Here is a 27,150-nt window from a genome sequence, read left to right as displayed (position 1 = left end):
GCAGCTCCCCCACCCCTCACCCCCGGGATACCGACTTGGTTGAGGGACGCACTGTGAGGGGGTTGCTGTGAGGGGGTTGAGGTGGGGGGGAGGGAAGTGCTGTGAGCGAGGGAATTGCTGGGGACGGTGGGGTTGAGGTGGGGGTGGGATGTGGCCGCGCTCCACCTCCTCCAACCCCCGGTCTCTCCCTGGGCTGTCCACTAGGGGGAGCTTTTGCTCTGACTTCCCCGCGTTCGAACGCGCCCTGGCAGCTCTTCTGATTCCCTGGGCCTGCCGTAGGCGGCTTCCCCCGCTGCCATGGCAACGGAGCCCGGCGTGTGTTGGTGCTGGAGCAGGGAGGTGGCGGCTGCTGCCGCTCGGGTCCCGCACTGATCCCGACGCTCGCCGCATCTATGTCCTCGGCGCCCGGGGCCGACGGCGCCCCCGCCCCGGCCCATCTGGCCGGCAGGGAGAAGCGCAGGCCGCAGCCGGCCACGGACAATGCCCTGCGGACCGGCCAGGTGAGCGCGACCCAGGGTGAGCAGCGCCGACAGCCCGGCCACGGGCAGCGGGCCAAGCACGGTCACTGGGGGAGGGAGGAACGATCCGCTCAGCACCCGCCGTCCCGTTCACTCCCCGTCCCGTCCCTGCCTCTTCCCCTGGCGTCCCCTGGGCGATGGTCCGTGCGCCCTACTGGGTGGGGAGGCGCCATTTGTAGCTGCCCTCAGGAGGCTCCTGCTGGCCCTGGCACTCGGGCAGAGGCGAACCCGCCGGTCTCTGGGCCTCTCCCCTCCCTCACTTGTGAGTCCTCCCGCCTCTGCTGCTCCCCCTCGCTTTCCCCCGCAGCAGCAGGAACCTGCCCCGCCGGCCCTGCCAGCCTCGCTGGCTCTGAACAGCAGCCGTGTGGCCGCACTGCCACCTGCTGGGCGCTGCAGCGGGGGGAGGGGGCTCTCGGTGATGGAGGAGACGGACAGTATTACACCCGTTTACAGTAGGTTCGTGTTTGCGGGTGGTTGCTTGTCTTTACCGAATGAAAGGTTGGGTTTTGTACAAGGGGCTGGCATTTACCCACGGAAGGCTCCTGCTCGTCCTAAGTGGACTTTCTCAATTTAAAAAAAATCTAGTTTGTGTGGTTGTGATGAAGATTGAAGCACATGTAAATTGGTTCCGTGCTGCATCTGGGTGTGTCTCCCCAAATCAATTCCCTGCTATCCTAGGGGCCTGTGACACATGCTAGTTTAGTCTCACAACGGCTGTAACACTTCAATTTAATCTAGGGGTAGCTGGGTGGGGTCTAGTGGCCTGTGATATGCAACTGGTCAGACTAGACTATTTTTTTCTGATAGTGTCTTCTGGCGTCAAACTCAATCAATACAAAATGGGAAATGACTGCCTAAGAAGTAATACTGCAGAAAGGGATAGGTTGAGGAGGTGGTATGGGTAGAGGGAATACAATGGGACTCCTATTCAGGCATTTATATAAAATCAGAAGAAAGCTCTATATTTTGAATTATTAGGCTATAATTCTTTATTATTGTAACTTCAAAACCACTAGAGACTCAGGGCTTGTCTTCACTGTGGGCTAAATCAGCACTGCTGCAATCGATGCAGTGGTGTCAGTTCTTCGGGTCTGGTGAAGATGCGATAAGTCGATGGGAGAGCACTCTTCTGTCAACTTCAGTACTCCACCTCAACAAGAGGCAGAAGCTATGTCAATGCAAGAGTGTCGATGCAAGAGTCTGGTGGCACCTTAAAGACTAACAGATTTATTTGGGCATAAGCTTTCATGGGTAAAACACCACTTCTTCAGATGCAAATCTGTGAAGTCTTTAGGGTTCCACCAGACTTCTTGTGTTAGTCTGTATCCACAAAAACAACAGCTATCCCCTAATACTTGATGCAAGAGTATAGACACCACAGTAAGTCGATGTAAACTACATTGACTTCAGTTATGTAAATTCTGTAACTACAGTTGCGTAACTTACATCAATTTATCCTGCAGTGTAGACAAGGCCTGAGTCTCATTATCTGTGATATCCCTCACACCCCTCACTAGAATTATAGCCTCAGAGTTTAGGTCCTTATTTGCTCATATTTAACGTTGTTCAATTTTAGCATTTTTAAACATTGAAAAAATTAAGAACTGTATTTGTTTGTAGTGTATTCAGTTGAAGTCTGTGGACCTTAATCGTGTCATCAAACTACTTGAAGATTCCAACTCGGTAAGTACAACATGAGGAAAAAGGCTTGTGATACATTTTGTAAGGGTAATAATAAAATACATGTTACAATTAAATAGCCAGATATTGAGCCCCAGTGGTCAGGACTGCAAATCCTCAAAATGAAAGAATTATACTGGTAGAATTACAATGCAAGTATGTGTTTGAAGATATTCAGTGTCAAGGAACAATGGTACCCATGAACATTTGTGTTAAATATTCATTCATGTGCCTAAATATGGACTTTCACAAAAAATTGTTGCAAATGTGTAGATTATAGAATCCACGTGGGCAAATGACACAGTGTTGGTGTGCAATTGACTGTCCAAGATGGCAACTGTAGATTTTGAAACCCACCACTAAGAAAGCAGTTACAACATGTAGAATTGTTTAAAGCTTGTCAGCATGTATGTGATTGCCCATATTAGCTGCTAACATTTCTCTAGTGGTGTCATAAATATAAAGGGAAGGGTAAACCCCTTTAAAATCCCTCCTGGCCAGAGGAAATCTCCTCTCACCTGTAAAGGGTTAAGAAGCTAAAGGTAACCTCGCTGGCACCTGACCAAAATGACCAATGAGGAGACAAGATACTTTCAAAAGCTGGGAGGAGGGAGAGAAACAAAGGGTATGTGTGTCTGTCTATATTTTTGTCTTTGCCGGGGATAGACCAGGAATGAAGCCTTAGAACTTTTAGTAAGTAATCTAGCTAGGTACGTGTTAGATTATGATTTCTTTAAATGGCTGAGAAAAGAATTGTGCTGAATAGAATAACTATTTCTGTCTGTGTATCTTTTTTGTAACTTAAGGTTTTTGCCTAGAGGGGTTCTCTATGTTTTGAATCTAATTACCCTGTAAGGTATCTACCATCCTGACTTTACAGAGGGGATTTTTTTATTATTATTTCTATTTACTTCTATTTCTATTAAAAGTCTTTTTGTAAGAAAACTGAATGCTTTTTCATTGTTCTCAGATCCAAGGGTTTGGGTCTGTGGTCACCTATGCAAATTGGTGAGGCTTTTTATCCAACATTTCCCTGGAAAGGGGGGGGTGCAAGTGTTGGGAGGATTGTTCATTGCTCTTAAGATCCAAGAGTCTGGGTCTGTAGTCACCTAGGCAAATTGGTGAGGCTTTTTACCAAACCTTGTCCAGGAAGTGGGGTGCAAGGTTTTGGGAAGTATTTTGGGGGGAAAGACATGTCCAAACAGCTCTTCCCCAGTAACCAGTATTTGTTTGGTGGTGGTAGCGGCCAATCCAAGGACAAAAGGGTGGAATATTTTGTACCTTGGGGAAGTTTTGACCTAAGCTGGTAAAGATAAGCTTAGGAGGTTTTTCATGCAGGTCCCCACATCTGTACCCTAGAGTTCAGAGTGGGGGAGGAACCTTGACAAGGGGCTTGAATTGGAGGAGGGAGAACATTTATAAAGCTCAGGAGTCAAGAACAAATAGGACTAAATAGACACACAGAAAAACAGTTTCAATTATAGCCTGGACCTCAAAAGATTATTTTGGTCTCTGTAGGAAAATTTGACAAATCAAATACACAAGAATTATAAAAGTTCCCTTTGACTGTAAAAACATAATATTTATTGTCTTTAAGCAACAGCTTCATTGAACATATCAAATTGCTGATTACAAAATCTAAGAAGAGCCAGTCTTTCTGTCTTTTTTTATGATCTACAGCTGAAAGAGTAAGCTGTGCATGATCTTCATAAAAATATTTTTTGTGAGATTGTGTGGTGCACCTCCAGACAGCAAAGCACACATAGGTGCAACACGGGGAAGGAGGCCTTTAGAGTCTGGGCTGGTGAGTGGGCTGAAACAACTGCTGGTCTAATTTAGAGCAACTCCTTGGCTACTCTAAATTACAGTAGCCAGGGCCGGCTCTACAGTTTTTGTTGTCCCAAGCAGTGGAAAAAAACTGCCGCCGCAAACTGCAAAGGAAGAAGCTGCCCCCAAATTGCTGCCGCAGTGGGCGGAGCAGAGAAGCTGCCGCCGAATTGCCGCCACAACCGGAGGAACTGCCGCCCCTTTCTAACTGCCGCCCCAAGCGTCTGCTTGGAACGCTGGTGCCTGGAGCCGGCCCTGACAGTAGCCTTGCCTAGTGGCAAAGGAGCCCAGAATAGCCACAGTGGAGTGTTCTACAGTGCCACTATTGACATGTCCTGACATACCCTTAGTCCCTTTTCCAGCACTGCCCCTTTACCAGGCCTATACAGTGCTGGCATTGAGAGATTCTTGGCTGCAAAGGGGGATTTTATGCAAGATATGGGAACTGTAGCAAAGGAGAGAATTTGGACAGTTCTAGAATCTGAGCTTTATTAAAAAACTGGTCGATATCAAAAATGGTGCTTCAGAAGAATGGAAAAATTAGGGGTTTGTATGCAGGCAGGATCGCCTCAATAGGAGTACAGATAATGGGAACTGCAACTCCAGATTGGAACTCTTGTCCATTTAATCCACTATCTTTCCAATAGTAGTGGGCAGTGGTTAAATAGATGGAGAGGACAAATACAATCTTGCCTGGCTCATGTCCATTCAGAGTGCTGCTGCAAAGATCACATTTCTAGCTCCTCACCTTGACCATATAATTCCTCTTTGTATCCATCCACTGGCTCTCTTTTCTTTATTGCATCAAACTTAAGATGCTTGTTTTCATTTCTAAGGCCCATCAGGACTTATGCCTAACCAACTTAGTGCTTCTCATATGCTATCAAGTTGTCAACGCTCACCTCCAATTGGCCAATGACACCAGTCTCCATCGCCACGTATTAAATTTTCAAACCAGCTTTCTCCCATGCTGCCCCTTATGCTTTGGAGGCACTCTCCATAAACATTCACAAAGCTACCTCATTATTCTTTTTCAAATCCCTCCTTAAAATACTCTTTTGTATGATGCCCGTCAAAAACTTGACAGTTGGTGTGTTGTGACCACTGTCTATTGTACTGACCAATATTGTCTTATACTCTTCCATCTGACTGTCTGTTTCCACCAGTTGTCTCTTGGTTTAGATTGTACGCTCTTTGGTGCAAGGATCAACTTTTTGTTCTGTTTGTGTACAGCATCTAGCACACTGGGGGCCCTGGTCCATGACTGGGGCTCTTAGGTACTATCACAGTACAAATAAGGAATAATAATTAATAATTGTTTAAAAGGGATGGAATGGCCTCAGTGGGAAAAGAGAGAATATGTTTCTGGGGCTTCACATGTAAGGAGTGAGAATATATTCAGAGTCTGAAACTGAGAAGTTGCCAGTGAAGGCAGACAAAGAACAGCAACAGGCTGGTGCATACACTACTTAGTGTGGCATTAGACGTTTTCATAGCAACAATTTGTGATGCAATAGATGTAATACAACATTTCTTAATAAATCTATCCTATGTCCATGCATCTTTAAAATACATCAGTATGTCTAATTTTAAAATAAAAATGGCGTATCATACTTTCATACAGGCACTATACCAATTGTGATGGCATACTACTTCACTTATCAGACAAGCTTATAGTGCTGTCAGATGATTTAAGCCAGTGAGCCCACACATTCAACCAAAAAATCCATTACTAAAAGACTCTGCAAGATTATAAGAATATGTTCTGTGCATTTAAAAAAAAATATGGTTAGATCAAGATTTGCTGCTGAACGCTTTCAGAATTTCATAGTATCTTGTGACTTTTTAATCTATTTTTCCACTTGCACTTGTACTCAAAAGGGAATAGACCAAGATCATTTAAGGTTTTAAAGGCACACTGCAATTTAAAGTTAAGGGTCATTTTTTTTTCTTTTTAAGAATAATGAGGAAGATGGACAGCTAGAAACTGTCAAGAAAGTGGTGAAGCAGTATGAAACTGGGCTTGTATCCTTTTTTTTTTTCTCCTCTATGGAAACGACAGTTCAAATAAGATGTGGTATTTTATATTTTTTAATATTTTTGACTTTTCAGCAAAGTTGCTTATCATCGGCTACGTTTCACAGAAATGTATCGCTTTCCCTGATAGCAGCAGTGATTCACTCATAAGTTATTCACTGGCTTAGAGCAGTGGATTTCAGACTGCGGGTCATGATCCAGTACTGGGTCATGGAATGTAAGGCACTGGGTCGCAGGGCTCTGGTCAGCACCACTGACCAGGCCATTAAAAGTCCCGTCAGCAGTGCTGCCCAGCTAAGGCAGACTAGTTCTTATCTGTTCTGACACCGCACTGTGCCCCAGAAGTGGCCAGCAGCAGGTCCAGCTCCTAGGCGGGGGGGCCACGGGGTGCCATGCGCTGCCCCCATCCTGAGCAATGGCTCTGCACTCCCATTGGCCAGTTCCCGACCAATGGGAACTGGGGGGCGGTGCCTGCAGGCGAGAGCCATGCAGAGCCGTTTGCACACCTCCACCTAGGAGCCGGACCTGCTGCTGGGCGCTTCCGGGACACAGCACAGTCCGCGGTGCCAGGACAGGCAGGAAGTCTGCCATAGCAACTCCACTGCACTGCTGACCAGGAGCTGCCTGATGTAAGCCCATGCACCAACCCCATGCCCCAATCCCCTGCCTCAGCACCCCGGAACCCCTTCCTGCACCCCCCACCACAGAGCCCTGACCCCTCTCCTGTACCCCAACCCTCTGCCTCAGCCCTGAGTCCCTCCCAAACCCCTCATCCCCAGCTCCATTGTGTCATGGGCATCAACAATTTTCTTCAACTGAGTCACCAAAAAAAAAGTTTGAAAACCACTGACTTAGAGAAGGCTTTCTATGCACACTTATCATTGCTAGGGTGGCTTGGATAAGAAATATTCTTTGGATGCTTGGGGCTATGTGCTTCAAAATAGAATTGAAAAATCTCAATATGCAATAACGTAGAAAAATATAGATAAAAGGCTATGCAAACGTAAATGTAATTTCAGCTTTTACAACTCAGCACAGATGTGGTTTCTAAGTGCTATATTGATTAATACTTAAGAAATGCGGATAAGAATAATAATGACTCGTGGGCATAAGGTGACATTTAAATAAAACCAAACCAAACCAGATTAATTAGCTGGATGCTTTTTTATATATATGTATATATATTAACAGTACCAGTCATATGTAACAAATGTCTAGAAATGACAGGTGAGACTGCATATAAAGATTACTTCACAAATGTGTGTTTGGTTCACATTTTCAAACTTGAGTCCCTAAAATTAGACATATAAATCCATATTTAGGCATACTTTTCTGTGGTGTTTAGTGCCCATAACTCCCAGTGAGATCAATGGGTAAGAAACCTCAGGTGCTTCACACATCTGAAAATCCGGCCACTTATAGTTACTGTACCTAAATAGGGATTTATGTGCCTAATTTTAGTTATCCAAATCTGACAGAGTTGGAGTAGGGTATTTCTCTCCGAAAATAAAGTATATTTTTTTTCCTCATTCTCAGGAGTTCTAACAGTCTAATTTCCTTAACTATTGAACATTAAAAGCCTCTTAAGGATTTAGCACAAATATTTAAAATTCTTAACCTATGTGCAGAAAAAATTCAGGACCAAGAGGCTTTCATAGAGCCTACATGTGAAATTCTTAAATTATGCGGGTAAGTACATCAGTCTTTTAATAATAAATAGCACTGAGGACTTATATAAGTGCTATGCAAATGTTAAATGATTTTCTCAACACCTCTGTGAGAGGAGTAGGCACACACTGGTTCCCCTTCTTTCCCTTTTATAAACGGATTTTCTGCGTGTATGATTGCTGTAGACACAAGAAGACCGTTTTTAGTAGTTCAGTGACTATGGAACTGCCTATTGCTGCACTTAGAACTGTATTATAATTAACCCTGGGAAGCCAGAAAGCAGAATTGCCTGCAGCGGGGTGTTCTGGGACTATTGGCCCCCAAGAGATTAAACAATAAGTCTTGTTAAGGTGTGTTTTGTTGTTTCAAAATGTTCTCCCAGTGAGTTAAAAACCTGAGATGACACAAAGGGACCTTAATAGCTTTAGATAAACTTTATGAAGTGATAAACCTTAGGTCAATTTGTGGGGCCTGGAATGCAAAAACAATTTGAGGGTTTTGTTTTGGTTTTATCGATTTTTAATCTACTTTAGAATGTAACATTTAATTGTAAGGGCTTTTTAACATCTTCATTGCCATACTATTCTACATTATTTGCAAATCAGAATTAAAGTGTCATTCATTTCATGTTTGTCAGTACTTTCCTTTTGGTTTGGAAATTGCAGCCATAATAATGATTATACAGAAGACTTCCCCTTAACTTTTTTAATCACTCATTTTCAGCTGATAAATATACAACATTGCAACTGAATTTCTTACTTTTCTAAGTATAATTAATTGTGCTGCTTTGCTGCCCCACAGTGATTAATGAGAGTACATCATGAAGTTTTCAGTTTCTTCTGTGTATGGCAGCAACATGACAAAACTTTGCAGTGAAGGTGTAAGGTCCATACAACACAGTATCCGTTCAAGTGAGAAGTAAATTTTCACCTATTGTAGAGTTCAGAAATAATACTAGTTTCTGCAGTGAATGTATGGATATGGCATTGGACCCCAGTTCTTTACTTTAATTTTTGTCCGATAGGGATGTTTCCACATTTCAGTGCTTTTATAGGTGAAGAGGAGAAGCCAATAATTAGAGTAGGTGTTACTTGGAAGTTCCTTTTAGCAGCTGGTCCTGTCTCTCCTGCAATTTTCCACTCTTCCACCATTACCTTTATTTCTTAGTCTATCTTGCTCACACTTCTTTCTTTCTCACTTTTCTGTCTCTTTCTCCCCATTTGCCCCATTATTTTCTCTCTCCCTTCTTTTCCTCTGGCTCTGCTGCTGATACCTAACCCCTCTCCAGAAAACCTACAGCAAAGCTGTGCATGCACAACAATATGTCGTGAATGGAGCATAACATCTCAATATTTGAATATGAGGGCAATTTTATAGTGTTTATTTATTACATAAACTCTGTGCTCATAGTATCTGAGTGAATTTATCTGAACAATATCTCAGTTTAAAGAGATAATGTGACTCCAGGTAGCCTAAATACAACTAATAGTTCTATTTTTCCATATTCCTAGCTGTCCTGCCTAGGGATAGGTTCCTTTTTCCCTATCTGTGGTGAGCATGTCTATTGGTAGCCTGCCGCTGGCATATGACTGATGTCACCCCAGTTACTGAGTTTAATCTTCCATACTTAAATGAGATTTGTTTGCTGGGATTATTTCCTGGTTTACCAAATATGAATTACTACAATGGTACCTGTAGGCATTTACTTCCACCAGCCAAAAAATTAGTTGCTAGATCATGAAAGTAAACATTTTTGTTCTGGGATCACTGTCTGCAAAGAATATACTTGAGGACAGTTTTTCCAAGACATCTTCAATGAATTTCATGGGATAGAACATAGGATATTGATTTTCTATCTAATATTGGCATCAGCATAAACACGTTTTGATTAATCTGTTTTTTCTGCTGTGTTCTAAGGATAGTTATAATAACTTGCTTGCTCAATTTTTGTAGGTTACCATTTTTAAAGAAGAAATTATCTGATGAAGTAAACTACACCCCAATTACTTTAGAATTAATTGCACAATTGGGTAAGTTAGATTGCTGTGCTGTAATACCCTCCAGCGTAATAAAAAGAACCACAATTATCTTCTCAGTTGTAGCTTAGAATTTATATGATTTTTTGTGACCGCACTTATAATTACAAGTTCTTGCTATCTCCTGAGTCAGTCAACATTCTGAATTTTCCAGCATTCAGAAGCATTTCTACTTTGCTATGAACTTCATCTGTGCAGCTTTCAGAATATTGGAGAATCCTAATTGTTTGATTAGCCAATGAGGTTTCTTTCTTCCTAGTGAGAGAGGCTGCCCACCAGAGTTAGCCCAGGAGAGCTCACGAAATAAACCAGTATTACTCCTGTAGCCTGGTCCACTGGCTGATTTCATTTTGCTTTGAGAATCTTAACTATTACACTTGAGTTTTTCAAAGAGCACCACCACCACAAGCTATGTGGGTCAAGAGAGCATGGGGTCTTGACTATCCAATAGAGGTGGGAATGAGAAGAGAAATAGCAGGTCAGCAAGTGGGAAGACTTGAGCAATAGAGAGGTGGAGCAAAAGGCAGTGTGTGACAGGTCAAACAAAAAGGAATATCCTTGGAACCTGGGAACAGAAAGTTCTCCTGCCTGGAGGTCTTTATTTTCATCTGTCCAAAGAGATATCAAAATAGACCCACATGTTTCAGACCCTCTTTGGTGATGCGTGCCCCAAAACTTATTACAAAGTGGAGGATTACAAAATTAAAAAAGAAAGCAAGTCAGTCTCTCTTGGGGAGCATGCCCAATTAAATTATCTCCACAACATGGCTCTCTCCAGTTCTCTCCCTATTCTGTTGAAAAGATACTTTTTATATGTTCCCCTTATATCCCATTGTGCCTCACCAGAAGCTAGGATTACTAATATGGCAGCCATGGTGTCAGCTGCTGTATTAGTAATCCTGTTTTCTTTGTTCTGAGAGAAACTGTCTGGAACCATTGAGTTGGCCTATTCCCTCACCACTCTGGAGAGGGTGAAGTTCCAGCCCACCTTGCTCAGGGAACTCCAGCCTCAGGCTGTAAAACAAAGGGCAGCAGAATAGGCTTCTTTATAAACCCCAGGCCATTTTCCCAAAACCACTTCCTCCCCGTCTGTGGCAGTGAATCCTGTCTCTCAGGTATTTATAGTCAAACCTGGGATAAGTTAATACGGGCCCAAGATGGTTACCCTCATAAGGAGTGAACACAAATATATACAGGGTGTAAACAGTAAGAAGGAACATACATTACTCAATGTCGTACAAGGGGATGTAAGTAGGAAGAATCAGATGACCTTTTTTTAAACTATTCTGTCTTGTAAAAACTGCAAATCAGAATTTGTCTGTTTCTCACAGGTTACTTGATGAGGGTGCCCAGCTCTCAAGTGAGGATACAAATCTGTAAGTGTATCATTAGCTTTTACCACACAGAGCCACCAAATAAACAGCTTGCAGGTAAAATACACAATTTTAAAATCTTGCAAGAATGAAACAATGAAATGTATATGATCTGTCATCTACTGTGAAATGGCTATTTGCACTCAGCTCTGACTCCAGTTAAGAATTTTTATTTGCGCAGATAAGTAAGTGCCATAACTACCTTAATTAAATAGACCGCATTGGAGAATGTGCAATTAATATATTCAATAGGAATGTATGCATTGTCATTTAAAATATTTTATTAAAATTAAATTATCCATGTGTATACATTGAATGTATCTGTCTAATCTGACAATATATGCAAGATTAATTTAGTTAGACATTGTTTATTATAACATTTTGGGGGGCTAGGGTGAAACTGTTCAAATGATTGTGGGGAGGGCCACGATGATTCTGAAACAGGGAGGATACAGGAAAAAGGAGTGGATGGCTTTGGGGCTGGAAGTGGGGGAAAAATATAGAATTCTTGATTTGGCCGTATGACCTCTAGAGTGGCAGCATTGTCTCCTCTTCCTGGGTTTTATGATTTAGGAAGCTTACAACAACTGGACATGTCTCTGCTGTGTGGGGATCTCGGACACTGGTACCCCTTAATCCATCCTATTCTCTACCAGTGGCTCATAATAGTCTACTGTCCTGTGGGCTTTAATATTTAGGTCTAATTTTGGTTGTTGGGTTTGGTGCATGGGTGCTGGATGGTACAAGTGGCCTGTATATACAGGAGGTTGCATTGGATTATCTGGTGGTTCCACATGGCCTTTGACTCTGTGGCTTTGGTAATAGGCTAACCTGGCTTCTGTGGCCTGCAAAGCTCAGGTTGGTGCTCTCACTCCAATTACAGGAATCTGGAAATGTCAAAGCAATCTGTTTTTAGTTTTTAAAAGTATTACTCCAAATACTGCAAATACATATATACACATGCTTAACTTTACATAACTGAGTAGTTCCACTTAACTTCAATAAGTGTTGAAATTCTTGGAGATTTTGCCTTTCCTTTAGATACAGAAAGTAAGAGGTGTTATGTCAAAACTAAGGAACTGTATTTTATGCTTGGTAGACACTGTTCTCTAAAATGATTTTTCAATGGGACTATTAATGTGCTTAACATCTTTGCAGGACTGGGGTTTAAATTGAGATATGATCCTGTAAGGTGCTAAGCACTCTGGCAAAGCAGCAAAAGCGTCAAAGCACATGCTTAACCCTGCTGAAGTAAATGGAGCTACTCACGAGAGTGTTGACGCTTTGCTGGATTAGGGCCAGAGTGCTCAACACTTAACAGGATTGACATTGCAGGCAGATCTGCAAATGGAAGAGGTCATCATTGGGCAGAGGAACCACTTGCAATGAGGAAATGAAGGGATGTGTTTGACTAGTACTAAATAAGGGAAATTTTTACAAGAATCTCGTCTTTTAAAAACAACAAAAATTGGCCTTTTCTCTAAAATGTCATTTGTCTTTTAAAAATTGCTCAAACTAAACTTTCTGTTACTTGATTAGGTGGAACATAAGAATGTGAATTGCTCATCTCAATACTTCTGTCCCCATCTACACTACAAAAAGAACCACAGTAGTGGTTTCTGTATGCATGGGCAAAGGAAAAAACAAATGTTGGCAATTCAAATTTAGTCAACATGACCTTGAGGAGTCATGTTAAGCCATGGGATTTAGTCATGCTGACTGATAGACAGATATGGTAATCATGAGTGGCAGCGTGGTTCAGAGAATTAGGACACTGGACTGGGACTCAGGAGACTTGGGTTCTGTTCCATGTCTGCCACTGACTTGTTGTGTGACCTAGAGCAAGTCACTTCACTGTTCTGTGCCTCTGTTTCCTCTCCCACCGTTTGTCTGTTAGATTGTTAACTCTACAAGCTAGGAACCAACTCTTACTATATGTTTGTATAGCACCTAACACAATGAGGTCTTGATCTTGGTTAAAAGTTTCACTTTCGATAATTTTCACTAAAATTACTGAAAGTCACATTTCATCCATTTTTTTAAAGAAAGCTAGATATTGTATGTGATTATGCATGTCTAAATAGTTATAACTCTCAACTATTGTACATACAGGTTTCCACTCTACAAGTGCAAACTATAAGATACAAATGGCTGAATTAGGAGGTTTAGCAGAAACCCTAGTTTTGTCTCTAGCATTGGTTGAAAATCAACTTGCTGAGAAGTTATGGGTACTTAAAGCCCTACAGCATCTCTCCACATCTGGTTAGTATAGGATTTTTTTTAACAATCTCATTATCTCAGATATGCTTTTCTTTATTTTTATTTTTATATATATATTTACACACAATTACCAACCTGCAGGGAGTTGATTATTCAGACTTTCTTAATTACAGGAGTAAATTGTAAACTTATGATGAAAGCCCATGCAGCCAGCAGAATCTGTTCTCATCTAAATGATGCTGATCCCTCTGGACAGCTACTGTTCCGTTCATCAGAAATCCTATGGAACTTATTAGAAAACATGTCAAAAGAAGAAATTGTTAATCAGCTCAGTAATTTGGAATGTATATAGTAAGTACAATCAAACATTATGTAAACTAGTATTACAATTTTGGAGCAATCTATGTAGTACTAAAATAATATGTTACTGGATTTTTGCATTTTGTTTGATGTCTCGTCTCTCAGCATGTTAAGAGGAATGCAGGTTATGCAGTTTATCAGTAATTATTGTGTGCCTGATCCTGCAGAAGGAAAGGACTGCGGAATCTGGCCTTAAATCAATGCAATGCTTTACTGCAATGCTAAAAAAAAATAAAGTATCAGGGGGTAGTCGTGTTAGTCTGGATCTGTAAAAGCGGCAGAGAGTCCTGTGGCACCTTATAGACTAACAGACGTATTGGAGCATAAGCTTTCATGGATGAAGACCCACTTCGTCGGATGCATGTAGTGGAAATTTCCAGAGGCAGGTATAAATATGCAAGCAAGAATCAGGCTAGGAATAACTAGGTTAGCTCAATTAGGGAGGATGAGGCCCTCTTCTAGCAGTTGAGGTGTGAACACCAAGGGAGGAGAAACTGCTAAGGATTAAACAAAGACTGTGAATGGCTAGCCAACTACTAAAGCAGTTTCTCCTCCCTTGGTGTTCACACCTCAACTGCTAGAAGAGGGCCTCATCCTCCCTGATTGAGCTAACCTCGTTATTCCTAGCCTGATTCTTGCTTGCATATTTATACCTGCCTCTGGAAATTTCCACTACATGCATCCGACGAAGCGGGTATTCACCCATGAAAGCTTATGCTCCAATACGTCTGTTAGTCTATGTCTGTAAGGTGCCACAGGACTCTTTGCCACTTTTATAAAATTAGTAGTAAATGATATGTTATAAAATACAAGGCTGAGAACCAGATCCTCAGCTACATTACTCCATTAGTCAATTGAGTTGTGTTGACTTTCACTGAGGATTTTCCCTTCTGTTTTTAAAGGAAATGTTTTAATCAGACAGCAAGATGCAGTTAAGCATACCTTTGCTTGAGTAAATAAACATCTCTTTATAAACTCAGTTTAACACCTGTAAAACAAAGATTTGTGTCCAATTATGCCTATTTTAGCAGTTGATGCTTAAATTAAATACACCGTGGTACGTATAAAATATCAATTTTGAAAAAACCTTGGGAAGTTGTGGTGCTTGCAACTGCACACTAATCTAGACTTTGAAAATCTGACTTGCAATGGGATTCATGTACTCAGGAGCTGCACATAAATAGAATATGAAAAGGAATATAAAACTCTGACTTTCATTTTCTTCTAAGTGCTTTGAAGGAAGTGTTTGTGAACTTACTCATGCATGGTTTCCGTCACTATGATCGCCAGCTGAGAAACGACCTCTTAGTAATAGCCACACTCATAGCTGAAAATCCTGGAGCACCAATGATTGTGAGTATTCATACTTTTGAGCCTTAAAGGCTAATAACATATTAACTACCCTGTTCTGTATGCACTGGATATAGTCCAAAATTACCACTTCCTTGGGATTTACTGTATTGTTAAATTCAGCCTATTCTTTCTCTCATGCTTGGTTATTCAGGGCTTTCCTTCCAGGAAGACTGTTTCTTTCTGTAGTTCCCTCTGCCTCAGAGACACTCAAACCCTTAATACTGTTAGCTCCTGCCCAATAACATAAAGATGATTTGATAGTGAGAAAACAAAACAAAAATAACTGCAAGCCTTAACAGAAGGGTCCTGTTACAGGGAGCCTTATGTTTAAAATTGTACTCGTTGTTTGGAAAATCTAAAGAATAAGATTATTACAGTAAGTTGCCTAAGAAGTGTGTGTTTACTTCATTGCCCACATCTTCTGGAATATTTCATAACTTTTACGAGAGAGCTGTACAGTTCCTTGTTTTAAATAAGCTAATATTCTTTTACTCTGTTTCACAGTTTTAGATTTAGAATTCTAAATAGTCGTGACATAACTAATAATTAGTCAAACAAATTTCTGATTACATGAATCAGCTAGATGTTGTTAGGGGCCTGGTCAAGCATGTTCTCCTTTTATGGAATTCATCTTTGCTTGAATAAGAGTTTCACATTAAGTTTCACACTTGAGTGTACACTTGCTGGATTGCCCTTATAATTTGGAATATGGAATCATAGAATTTAATTGACACTTCCTGTTTTCCCAGTAGCCATTTTAGAATGTCTATCACACTTTTACAGTAGCTTATTTTATTTCTGAATTTTTCAGAGCCCAGATCCTCAAAAGTATTTATGTGCCTAACTGCCATTGATGTCAATGGGAATTAGGTGCATAAATATTTTTGAGGATCTGGGCCCAGGCATTTAATCTTTGTGATCGTAGCTACAGTAGATATTTAGCAACCTTTTTTCTCCATCACATAAAAGTGCAAAAATTGAGAAACCATGCACTTTACGACAACCTACAAATCAGCTCAAAGATTAAACCTGGGAGTAAGAAAAAGGAAATGAGAACTGTAAATTACTTCTGGAAAACTAGTATATTCTATAGGGTTGCTAATTGTCTAATCACACAAACCCAAACACCCTTGCTCAGCCCCTTCCCCGAGGCCATGCCCCTGCCCTGCCCCTTCTCTGAGGCTCCACTCCCTGCTCACTCCATCCCCCACTCCCCCCCCGTCGCATGCTCTCCCCCACCCTCACTCACTTTCACCAGGCTGGGGCAGGGGGTTGAGGTGTGGGAGGGGGTATTTGGGGTCTGGGCAGGGGGGTGAGGCCAAGGGGTTCGGAGTGTGGGAGGGGGCTCCAGGCTGAGCCTGGGGCAGGGGGTTGGGTGCAGGAGGGGGTGAGGGGCGCAGGCTCCGGCTGGGCGGCTTACCTCAGGAAGCTCCTGGAAGCAACTGGCATGTCTGGCTCCTAAGCTCAGGCGGCCAGCCGGTTCTGTGCACTGCCCCTGCCTGCAGGCACTGCCCCCACTCAGAGTCAGCACTCGGGGTGGGGGCAGCATGCAGAGACCCCACGGCCATCCCTGCACCTAGGAGCCAGTCATGTCAGTCGCTTCCGGGAGCCGTACAGAACCAGGGCAGGTAGGGAGCCTGCCTTAGCCCTGCTGCGCCGCCGACTGGACTTTTAGCGGCATATTAAAATCTCCTAGATTGCTTTTAATAGCCACTGGGAGATCAAGGCTGATTCTGGGAGACTCCTGGCCAGTCCGGGAGGGTTGACAATCCTAATATTCCATGATGGAAGAAAAATTTTCAGTTTAGACTGGACACTGTATTTATTTTGCATTGTGTATGGAGATTATCCATAAGGTTCAAGGGATGGGTAGTCAAGTACATTACCTTATATAAGCAGTAGATTGAGTCCTCTCTTGAAGGTAATCTCATAAATTTTCTTGTTAATCTTTCACTTTTTTTTTTTATTCATATGTGTTTTTCCTCTAACTACATAAATCTCTGGTTTGTCATTTAACATAATGCAATAATAGTAATACTTCTAATAGTAATGCTTCTAATACCTCATGAAACAGTCATTTAAACAAAAAATGGCCATTTTGCTCAGCCCAGCGATTTTGAAGTTTCAAAAGTTGAAAAGAATGTCTTACCACATATGAATTGCAAACTTCCTGTAAAAATAAGGCTCATAATAAAATTAAAGTTAGGATTTCTGAGTTTACCAGTAGCAGCAACTCTTATTTTTAAAAAAAGGGGGAGCGTGGTAATTGTTAACCAATTTCCATCTTAGTTTATTACCAAATTAACATTTAGAGGAAAAATATGCATGTTAATATTCCGACAAATTATTTTCATTAAAACGCTGTTTTGTGGTTGTTCAATGAATATTGAAGCAAGTTGGAAATCTGTTAATTATTTCATCCCTCTATGGTATGACAAAAGTCCTTTTTTCTTTTTCTTTTGTGAGGAGGCCCATAAATCATCATTGCAGTATTTTTCTGATGACAAAAAGTGCTTTTTGTGGTTTGAGACTATTGGACTGAGCACAATATGAGCCCAGTAATTGCTAGATATATCAAGGAAGAGAAGAGCTGTTGTATCTTCTAGCTTGTCTAGTCAGTTCTTTGTACTATGTCCAGTCCTGGAGGTATTGTTGCTCAACTGGCTGTCTGGCAGCTGTAGTTTGCTCACATCTATTTTTTATCATGGACCATAACAGCCAAATTTTCAATATGTGGCATCCATTTGAGCACACATCACTCATGCATACAATTTTCATGTGATCAGTTGTAGATTTTATCATTTGAATGTAAAAAGCATATTTACATGCACAAATTGCACGCACAAACACATGTATGTGTGTACAAATGAATGCACAAACATTACTCAAATTGGCAAAATCGTATGCTCACAAATGAAGGGAGCCACTTTGCAAATTTAGCCCTAACTACACTATGAGACTGTTGTCTTCATCTTTGCCAGATTGGACTAGTGAATGCCAATCCTTTGGGGGTTCCACAGACTTGCATACATTTGTGCAGAATGAGGTATACATTTTGATTAATTGAACCCTTAGATTACCAAATACCTTGTCACCTAATTTGGTAAAATGCTGAATATACTGACAAATGAGAGCTGACATTTTGAAATGTTGTCAAGAAAATAGTAAAACTTACAATGAAATTATGAGGTATGATTTAATTAAAACATTTATTTTGTATGTTTGTTAGGAAAGTGGATTTACTAAGCAGTTAATTCTATTAGCAACGTTTAATGAAGGTAAGATGTCTTCTTATTGCACATGTGAAATATAAGTGCTTTTTTCCTAATTATCATATTTTGATTTTTTTGTTTAGCTTTAGTTGTAATTTGGCTATAATTTCCTTCCCAGTTAAAAGTCACAATCCTTTGGTAAGAGGTCTTAAGCTTACCTACAGTTATGAAGACTTTGAGCTGAAAAAATTGCTGTTTAACATGGTTGCAGTCTTAGCGAAAGATCTGTGTGCAGTACAGGTAAGTTGTACCCAAATTGGTTGTGTAAATAAATGAGAGGGTTATACTGATTATAGCAATATCCTTTACTATCCATGTCCATATGCTCATCTGTAGGTGAATAATTCATAATCTTACACCAATACTTAGCTTCAGACCTCGTGCTGATGCTGCACTGCAATATAAGGTGTCTATTTTTTGGAAGTTTTGCAAATCTAGTCCAACACTAAAAAAAATTACCTATTCTGAGAAGCGAAAGCTGGACATGACACAAATGCATACGTAGACGAGGACAAGCCAAGTTCATCACTGTTTCAGAAACCATGTTTTACTGAATTGGTGCAGAATATGAACAGTATTTGTCTTCACTGAACTATATTCAGCACTAGTTTCACTGTACCTGCTCCCATTGCCAACCACGGGTAATTTTCCTAGTACAGACCTGTCCTGTCCTGGGCATTTTCTCCCTATTTCTGCAGATTCTGACAACCTGAAGGAGCCACTGGGCAATGAGTCAGTGAAACTGATGAGAGGCTAGCTGAGTGCATATGGTAGCTAAGAATTATCATCCATCAAGCTTGTCATTAGTTGCGACTGTCCTCCCACCACACACCTGTCTTTGAGCCTTTTATATCAGCATTACACCATACCACAAACATCACCCGCAACTGTCAAAACATCCCTGACACCTCCATCAAACTTGCCTCCTGTGATGCAGATCCTCCTACATTCATAATGACTTCAATTTTATAATTATTATTATTGTTGGTTGTATTATTGTAGCAGCTTTAGGTCCTGGCCCATAAGTGGGACTCCTTTGTGCTATAGGGGCTGTACAAACAAAGACCAAAAAAAGGTCCCTGCCCCTATGATTATTTATACCAGATGAAGATGTGGCCCAATAGCTTTATCCAAGAGACTAATTTAAAAAACAAAACAAAAAACATTGTGTTGTTAATCACTGAATTAGAACAAACTCATTGAGGCTTGATCCACTGACCATTGATACAGGGTGATAGTAAAATGACCATTTATCATGCACAGAGATGCGTTGCCTAAACACTGAAGGGTACATTTTAAAAGCCTTAAGGAGGAAATTGTAAACAGTTGAGTTAAAAACTATTTTAAAAATTAGTTGACTGAGTCTTAGATTTTTTTCATATTTTCATGTGACATCTTTAAGATATATCTGTATCCTATTTATCTTTTGAATCTGCAGCTGCTAAATGAGGGTAAAGTGGTGCTGGCTTTGTTTCATTATGTAAAACCAAATGAAAAGCTTGGTGTACGTGACTGGTCGGCAGCCCAATATGAAGAATTACAGCTTCATGCAATTGCTACATTAGCTTCAGTGGCTCCATTGTTAGTGGATGACTATATGACCTGTCAAGGGAATACTCGTCTCCTTATGTTTCTAGAATGGTGTGTGGGCCAAGGTGAGTTAGTTGACTTTAGACATCCATCCCAATTATATATCATGGCCCCGAAAATACAACACAACTATTAAACAGAAAAACTGATGAACATGGAATACAATTTTCAAATATAGTTCCTACAGGAACTATATCAGTTTTCTCATCAGTTTTTGAAAAACTTAAATAGGAATGAACTCTCGTACTGAAGAAAGATGCTCTATAGTTTTCTACACAACAGCTCATCCAATGCACCTCATAGCTGGCCCACGTTACTTTTTTTTATTCCAGTTTTGAGTGTTTCCTGCACAGAAACAAGTAAATTTAATCAGATGAGTATTTTATGGTACAGATAAATATTCACTTAATCTGGTAATCTCAGTTTTCCCTCTTTTTAAAGACACCATAATAGAGGCTCTACTTAAATGTATACCCCAAATTAAAAAACATAGTAAGAGAACCAAAAAAGTGCCACTGTGGCTAAACATCAAAGTAAAAGAAGCAGTGAGAGGCAAAAAGGCATCCTTTAAAAAGTGGAAGTTAAATCCTAAGGAGAAAAATAGAAAGGAGCATAAACTCTGGCAAGTGAAGGTGTAAAAATATAATTAGGAAGGCCAAAAAAGAATCTGAAGAACAGCTAGCCAAAGGCTCAAAAAGTAACAGCAAAAAAAATGTTAAGTACATCAGAAGCAGGAAGCCTGCTAAACAACCAGTGAGGCCACTGGACGATCAAGATGCTAAAGGAGCACTCAAGGACATTGCAGAGAAACTGAAAGAATTCTTAGCAATGGTCTTCACGGCTGAGGATGTGAGGGAGATTTCCAAACCTGAGCCATTCTTTTTAGGAGACAAATCTGAGGAACTGTCCCAGATTGAGGTGTCATTAGAGGAGTTTTTGGAACAAATTGGTAAACTAAACAGTAATAAGTCACCAGGAACAGATGGTATTCACCCAAAAATTCTGAAGGAAATCAAATGTGAAATTGCAGAACTACTAATTGTCATCTGTAACCTATCATTTAAATGAGCTTCTGTACCAAATGACTGGAGGATAGCTAATGTGATGCCAATTTTTAAAAAGGGCTCCAGAGTTGATCCCAGCAATTACAGGCCAGTAAGCCTGACTTCAGTACCAGGCAAACTGGTTGAAACAATAGTAAAGAACAAAATTGTCAGACACATAGATGAACATAATTTGTTGGGAAAGAGTCAACATGGTTTTTGTAAAGGGAAATCGTGACTCACCAATCTACTAGAATTCTTTGAGGGGGGTCAACAAGCATGTGGACAAGGGGGAACCAGTGGATATAATGTACTTAGATTTTCTGAATGCCTTTGACAAGGTCCCTCACCAAAGGCTCTTAAGCAAAGTAAGCTGTCATGGGATGTGAGGAAAGGCCCTCTCAGGGTTTGATAACTGGTTAAAAGATAGGAAACAAAGGGTAGGAATAAATTGTCCATTCTCAGAATGGAGAGAGGTAAATAGTGGTCTATACTGAGCTAAGTGCTATTCATCTTATTCATAAATGATCTGGAAAAAGGGGTAAACAGTGAGGTGGCAAAATGTGCAGATGCTACAAAACTACTCAAGATAGTTAAATCCCAGGCAGTCTGCGAAGAGCTACAAAAGAATCTCTCAAACCTGGGTGACTGGGCAACAAAATGGCAGATGAAATTCAATGTTGATAAATGCAAAGTAATGCACATTGGAAAACATAATTCCAACTATACATATAAAATGATGGAGTCTAAATTAGCTGTTACCACTCAAGACAGATCTTGGCATCATTGTGAATAGTTCTCTGAAAACATCCACTCAATGTGCAGCAGCAGTCAAAAAAGCAAACAGAATGTTGGGAATCATTAAGGAAGGGATAGATAATAAGACAGAAAATATAATATTGTTTCTATATAAATCCATGGTACACCCACATCTTGAATACCACATGCAGATGTGGTTGCCCCATCTCAAAAAAGACACATTGGAATTGGAAAAGGTTCAGAAAAGGGCAACAAAAATTATAAGGGGTATGGAACGGCTTCCATATGAGGAGAGATTAATAAGACTGGGATTTTTCAGCTTGGAAAAGAGACGACTAAGGGGGGATATGATTGAGATCTATAAAATCACGACTGGTGTGGAGAAAGTAAATAAGGAAGTATTATTTACTCCTTCTCATAAGAATTAGGGGTCACCTGATGAAATTAATGGACAGCAGGTTTAAAACAAACAAAAGGAAGGTATTTCTTCACACAACCCACAGTCAACCTGTGGAACTCTTTGCCAGAGGATGTTGTGAAGGCCAAGACTGTAACAGGGTTCAAAAAAGAACTAGATAAATTCATGGAGGATAGGTCCATCAATGCTATTAGCCAGGATGGGCAGGGATGGTGTCCCTAACCTCTGTTTGCCAGAAGCTGGGAATGGGAGACGGGGAATGGATCACTTGATGATTACCTGTTCTGTTCATTCCCTGTGGGGAACCTGGCACTGGCTACTATCAGCAGACAGGATATTGGGCTAGATGGACCTTTGGTTTGACCCAGTATGGCCGTTCTTATGTTCTTTTACTTGTCTTATTGGAGCACGGATTCCACTGAAAAAAACTAGTCAGTAACTTACTGAGCTAACTAAATTGTTGAAATAATTAAAAATACTCATTAAAACACATTTGTAATGATAATAAAAAGTATAGTTATAAGTATTTTAAGATTTCTTATTAGAAAATTATTTTTAAACAAAAAGCCCTTTGTGATAAGGGATTAGTTACTTTGGTTTTGGTTTATTTGAAATCTGCAAAAGAGCAGCTGAAAGCACAATTTTATTTTGAATCTACACTAAATTGCAAAAGCAGATGTTTGTTTTGATTTATCCACAGATCCCTTCTTCGGTCAAGGTAACTGTTTCCATGGTGCAGGTGGTCGTGGCAACAAACTTGCACAGATGCGCTACAGTCTGAGAGTCCTGAGACCTGTGGTGTCCCTTTGTGACGAAGCTGTGAACCTTGATCTTTGTGATCAGGGAGCAATTAACCAACTGTTGGGTAAAGCACAATTTATGTTGTGAAATTTTCCAATATATAGCGTGTTCTTCTGTTGAATATAGTGTGTTTCAAATGTTGCACATAAGTGTACAAACTGGGAATGTTATGTTCTCTGATTTCCTATTTTTACCTTCTAGCACATAAAATTAGATGTGCTCCATTTTTATACATTTCTAATATTGATGTACAAACAACATTGTGCCATGTGGTATAGGTACTAGTTCATAGATATTAACACTTGAGGGTCGTCATCAATTAACAGCTTTGACTCTTATCTGAGATACTTGCCTTTCTTCACTTAAAAAAGGAATTACCAGTAATCTCTTTCATGAAACCTTTCTGTCAAAGCATGGTCTCTTGGTCAGTAAGACATATCCAGATCCATCCATGTTGTTGTGCTTTACTTTTTAATACATGTCCCCGACTGCTGAAAAATTTCAATATGTGAGAGCACGAGTAGGGGAAAAAGTGAAAACAATGTAAAAATTCATTGATTTAATTTGTTTTAATGTTGTGACACTACAACACACACACACAAAATAGAATACTTCTGTAAAGCCAAGGGATATAATTTGCAAAGTGCAAGCTGTGTAATTATTATTATTATTATGGTAGCACCTAGGGACCCCAATTATTGACCAGGGCCCCATTGTGCTTGGTACTGTACAAACACATAACACAAAGATTGTTCTGGAGGGTGGAGAGAATCTACACTGAATTGCAATGAGAGAATAGTTTAACATCCATCTTAATCCATTCTTTATCCTTTTTTTGGTGAGAGTACTCACAAGGGTAGCAGACTCATTGGTCACTGAACAAGTATCCTATGATAACTTTTTACCAGAATTGACTGAACTGATCTGAATCCATGATTTAATAATAATATCTTGTTCTCATAGAGCACTGTTTGTCAGTAAATCTCAAAGCACTTCAGAGTTTAGGAGTGAAAGGTTGTGGATCCCATTACTGTTTTGTATTCTCTGAACTCCCATATAATTTACATGCCATGATTATGGCCCTGATCCTTGCCTGCTGAAATCAATGGTAGAACTCCTGTTGACTTGGATAGGAGCAGGGTCAGAGACTGTGACCCTAATTCTCATTTACACTAAGACCATTTTAAAGCACTCTGACAGAGAAAAGGGACCTTAAAATGAGCAGAAATGTAACTCACACTCACTTTTGCTGCCAGAGTGGTGTAAAGGGGCCTTTGTATAAATGCAGAATCAGTGCCTACACATAAGTCTTTTATCTGTTAAGTGTTGTGCCAGGAGAATAAAGGAGAGAAATGCAGAGTAAAGCTTCTCTGGTTCTGTCCCACTCTGCACCTCAGAGTTCTTAGTCCAATATAACATACCTTCTATAATGTACTATTTATTATTTTTAATTTGTGTCAATTGTGAAGTCAGGAATTGTTTACAAAGTTATTTTTATTTTGTTTTGCTTTTTAAATAAAACTTCCAGGAGTGCAACAGAACCAAAATTGGAGGAATCTAATGATGGCATGATGTGGAAGATAGGGAATGTCTTATAATAGAAATTCTATTTTGAAGACAAATAAAGGGTTTAATGTCCTTCGATGAAAATCTGGTCTCACTGAAGTCAATGGAAAAACACCCATTGATTGCAGTGGAGCCAGGATTTCACCCCTTATTTTGGATATCAAATTGTGGAGCTTTAATTTATCCTGGGAGGGTACTTAAGTGGGCTTGTCTACTTGGTGAGTTATCTTGTGGCAAGCCAGGATGTGAATCTACAGCACACCAGCTTGCTGCTCACTAACTGGTTATATGGATATTACTACAGCACAGTGATAGCCCTGGAGTGCTGCTTAGTATTCTGCTCTCTGTACACTAAGCCGTTCTCTGGGACTTTCACTGCTCTGTATCCACATGGCAAGTTGGTGCACAGCAAGCTGGTGTACTGTAGATTCACACCTGGTTTTTAGCTCAGTAGTTTGCTGTGTGGACAAGCCTGTAGTTCCACTGGCTTTAGTCCATGGGGTAAAGGTTACACAATCTAATCCTTAATTTTCATTGTTAGCAACTAATTTTCATTCAGGAATACTACAGGTTATGTGAGATTTAGTGAAGCTCAGTAGATAAATATTGTATAGCACCGGTAGATTGTGTTAGACAATAGAGTACTTGCATTGGAAAATTTTATTTTAAAAATATCAGCAAAGGTAGTAACTGGATATAATGAGCTTTTCTGTGTAAAACAGGACACTCATGTTTTTAATTTGTCTGTCATTCCAGATATATTAAAGCATATAGCAAACAAATCTAAAGAAAAAGAAGATGCCATTGTACTGGAAATTCAAACTGATATATTACTTATCTTGTCTACTCTCTGTGAAAATGATCTTCATAGAAAGGTAATCCTACTGCATTATTCTGTGAGAAAAGTCAAAATACATTTTTATTTAAATTACACTGCCATTTTCTTCAAAGGTAACTATCATTTGAAGTTCACCACTGATGAATAAAAGGCTCTCTGACAACTAGTTTCAGTGATGTTGCATTTTACTTCCATCATCTTACTCATAGTCCTTTTGAGCAGTTGATAGAACCCTGTCATTAGCATTTTGCATCATCTAAATAAAGGGGTGAAAATATGTATGTTTGGGGTGAAGAAATAGTGAGATAAGAAGGACTTTTAGAATCAAAAACTGAAAATCTATTTTAGCACTGTCAGTATAAGGAAAAAATTCTCCTCTAGTTCATGAGGAAGGACTAATACAGATACAAGGAACATGATTTAGTTTTTGTTTGTTTGAGATTTTGTGTGTATTTAGGAAAAATACAGTTTTGATTAATGTCTTAACAGGAACTGTTTGGCTGTGAAGGAGTGGATATACTAATGCCATTCATGAAGATGGATCCAAATAAGTTATATAGTGGATTAGGTCATAATCGACTCCTTTTTAGCACATTAGACAGTTTGTGGTAAGTGTGGAACTATTTTAATAACAGTAATTGTTAAAGGAAAGTCTTGTATTTTATATTTGTACAGTTGTTACTCTTCTCTAGACATGAAGACCTTTCTCTAATTTAAGGTGCTTAAATGTTCATTATGCCTTTTGACTAAATCATAATAAAAATATTTTTGTACTCAGTTCATACTAGATCTGGGGCTCAATCCTTGGTACTAATTTCATCCATAGCAGACAGAAAGATGCCCTAAAAGAGCAGCTGAAGATTTCTCCAAGGCCAGGAAAATTCTTGGATTGCACAAGCAATGCTTGGCTTTAGGCCACCCACTTCCTCCTCCCACTCTTGACACAGGTGTCCTGTTGGGAGTAAGGAAGGGCCATGCCAAAGGTGGGAGGTGGAGCACCTTGTGAACTCATCCACAGTTGCCACACCTACTGGATACAAGTAGCATATCTTGTACTGTGAGCTGTTTCTGCCCCCAGGCTACCCAGGATTGAGGTAGTAGAAAGGTGGCTTTGAGCTGTACTGAATGAAGATTGCATCACTGATATGCAAAGAAGTCCTTTAGGCACTGGTTTCAATCTTCAGATGATGCTGACCATGAACTTGAGGAAGTAGAAGTGGCTCTAAGGGTATGTCTACACTGGCAAGTTTCTGCACAAGTTATACCACTTTTATTAAAACGCTGGAATTAAACCGCTGCTGCATGTCCCCACTGTGCTCTTTGTGATGCTGGAGCGCAGCCACATTAGCAGTCTTGCAATGGCAAAGACAACAGTGCATTGTGATAGCTATTCCACTGTGCAACTGGCCGCAGGGTGCTTTGGGGAGGGTTTGCATTGGGCAGGCACAGTGTCACATGATACAAGTTTCCCAATCCCATGGGCATCCTACTACATCGCCAGCTGCTTTTCAACTGAAGTAGCAGGGAGGGGGATGGAAGTGTGTGTGACAGGGAGTGTGTGTGTATGTATGTATGTATGGAGGAGGAGAGAGAGAGACAGTGTGTTTTGGGGAACAGAGTGTGTGTCAGCATGCAGTCTTGTAAATTCAGACAGCGGCAGAAAGCAACCAGTCCTGAGGCAGGGGGAGGGGGAAACCCCGACATCAGCCCCTGCATCCCTCCCTGGGCTCTCTGCACAGTAATCTCTCTCTGTCACACAACACACACACACACACCTCTGCCTCTGTGTTC

The 27,150-nt window shown here is 40.4% G+C and overlaps 1 protein-coding gene across 1 annotated transcript in view; it reads left to right on the top strand.

Annotated features, from left to right (window-relative positions):
• Positions 1–308: 308 nt before the first annotated feature.
• The window catches only part of CFAP69 (cilia and flagella associated protein 69), a 40,662-nt gene continuing 13,820 nt past the window's right edge, over positions 309–27,150 (top strand). The window contains exons 1-15 of the mRNA XM_074943393.1: positions 309–500; positions 2,139–2,201; positions 5,985–6,050; positions 7,642–7,751; positions 9,684–9,760; positions 11,098–11,196; positions 13,252–13,401; positions 13,533–13,710; positions 14,949–15,072; positions 18,302–18,350; positions 18,463–18,584; positions 19,783–19,999; positions 22,855–23,019; positions 25,278–25,396; positions 25,849–25,967. Of these exons, the coding sequence (XP_074799494.1) occupies positions 393–500; positions 2,139–2,201; positions 5,985–6,050; positions 7,642–7,751; positions 9,684–9,760; positions 11,098–11,196; positions 13,252–13,401; positions 13,533–13,710; positions 14,949–15,072; positions 18,302–18,350; positions 18,463–18,584; positions 19,783–19,999; positions 22,855–23,019; positions 25,278–25,396; positions 25,849–25,967 (1,766 nt within the window). The 5' untranslated portion in view covers positions 309–392. The remainder of the gene's footprint in view (positions 501–2,138; positions 2,202–5,984; positions 6,051–7,641; positions 7,752–9,683; positions 9,761–11,097; positions 11,197–13,251; positions 13,402–13,532; positions 13,711–14,948; positions 15,073–18,301; positions 18,351–18,462; positions 18,585–19,782; positions 20,000–22,854; positions 23,020–25,277; positions 25,397–25,848; positions 25,968–27,150) is intronic.

Source organism: Natator depressus, chromosome 2, assembly GCF_965152275.1.
Source record: "Natator depressus isolate rNatDep1 chromosome 2, rNatDep2.hap1, whole genome shotgun sequence".
Taxonomy (NCBI): Eukaryota; Metazoa; Chordata; order Testudines; family Cheloniidae; genus Natator; species Natator depressus.
This window is presented reverse-complemented; position numbering and strand designations above follow the sequence as displayed.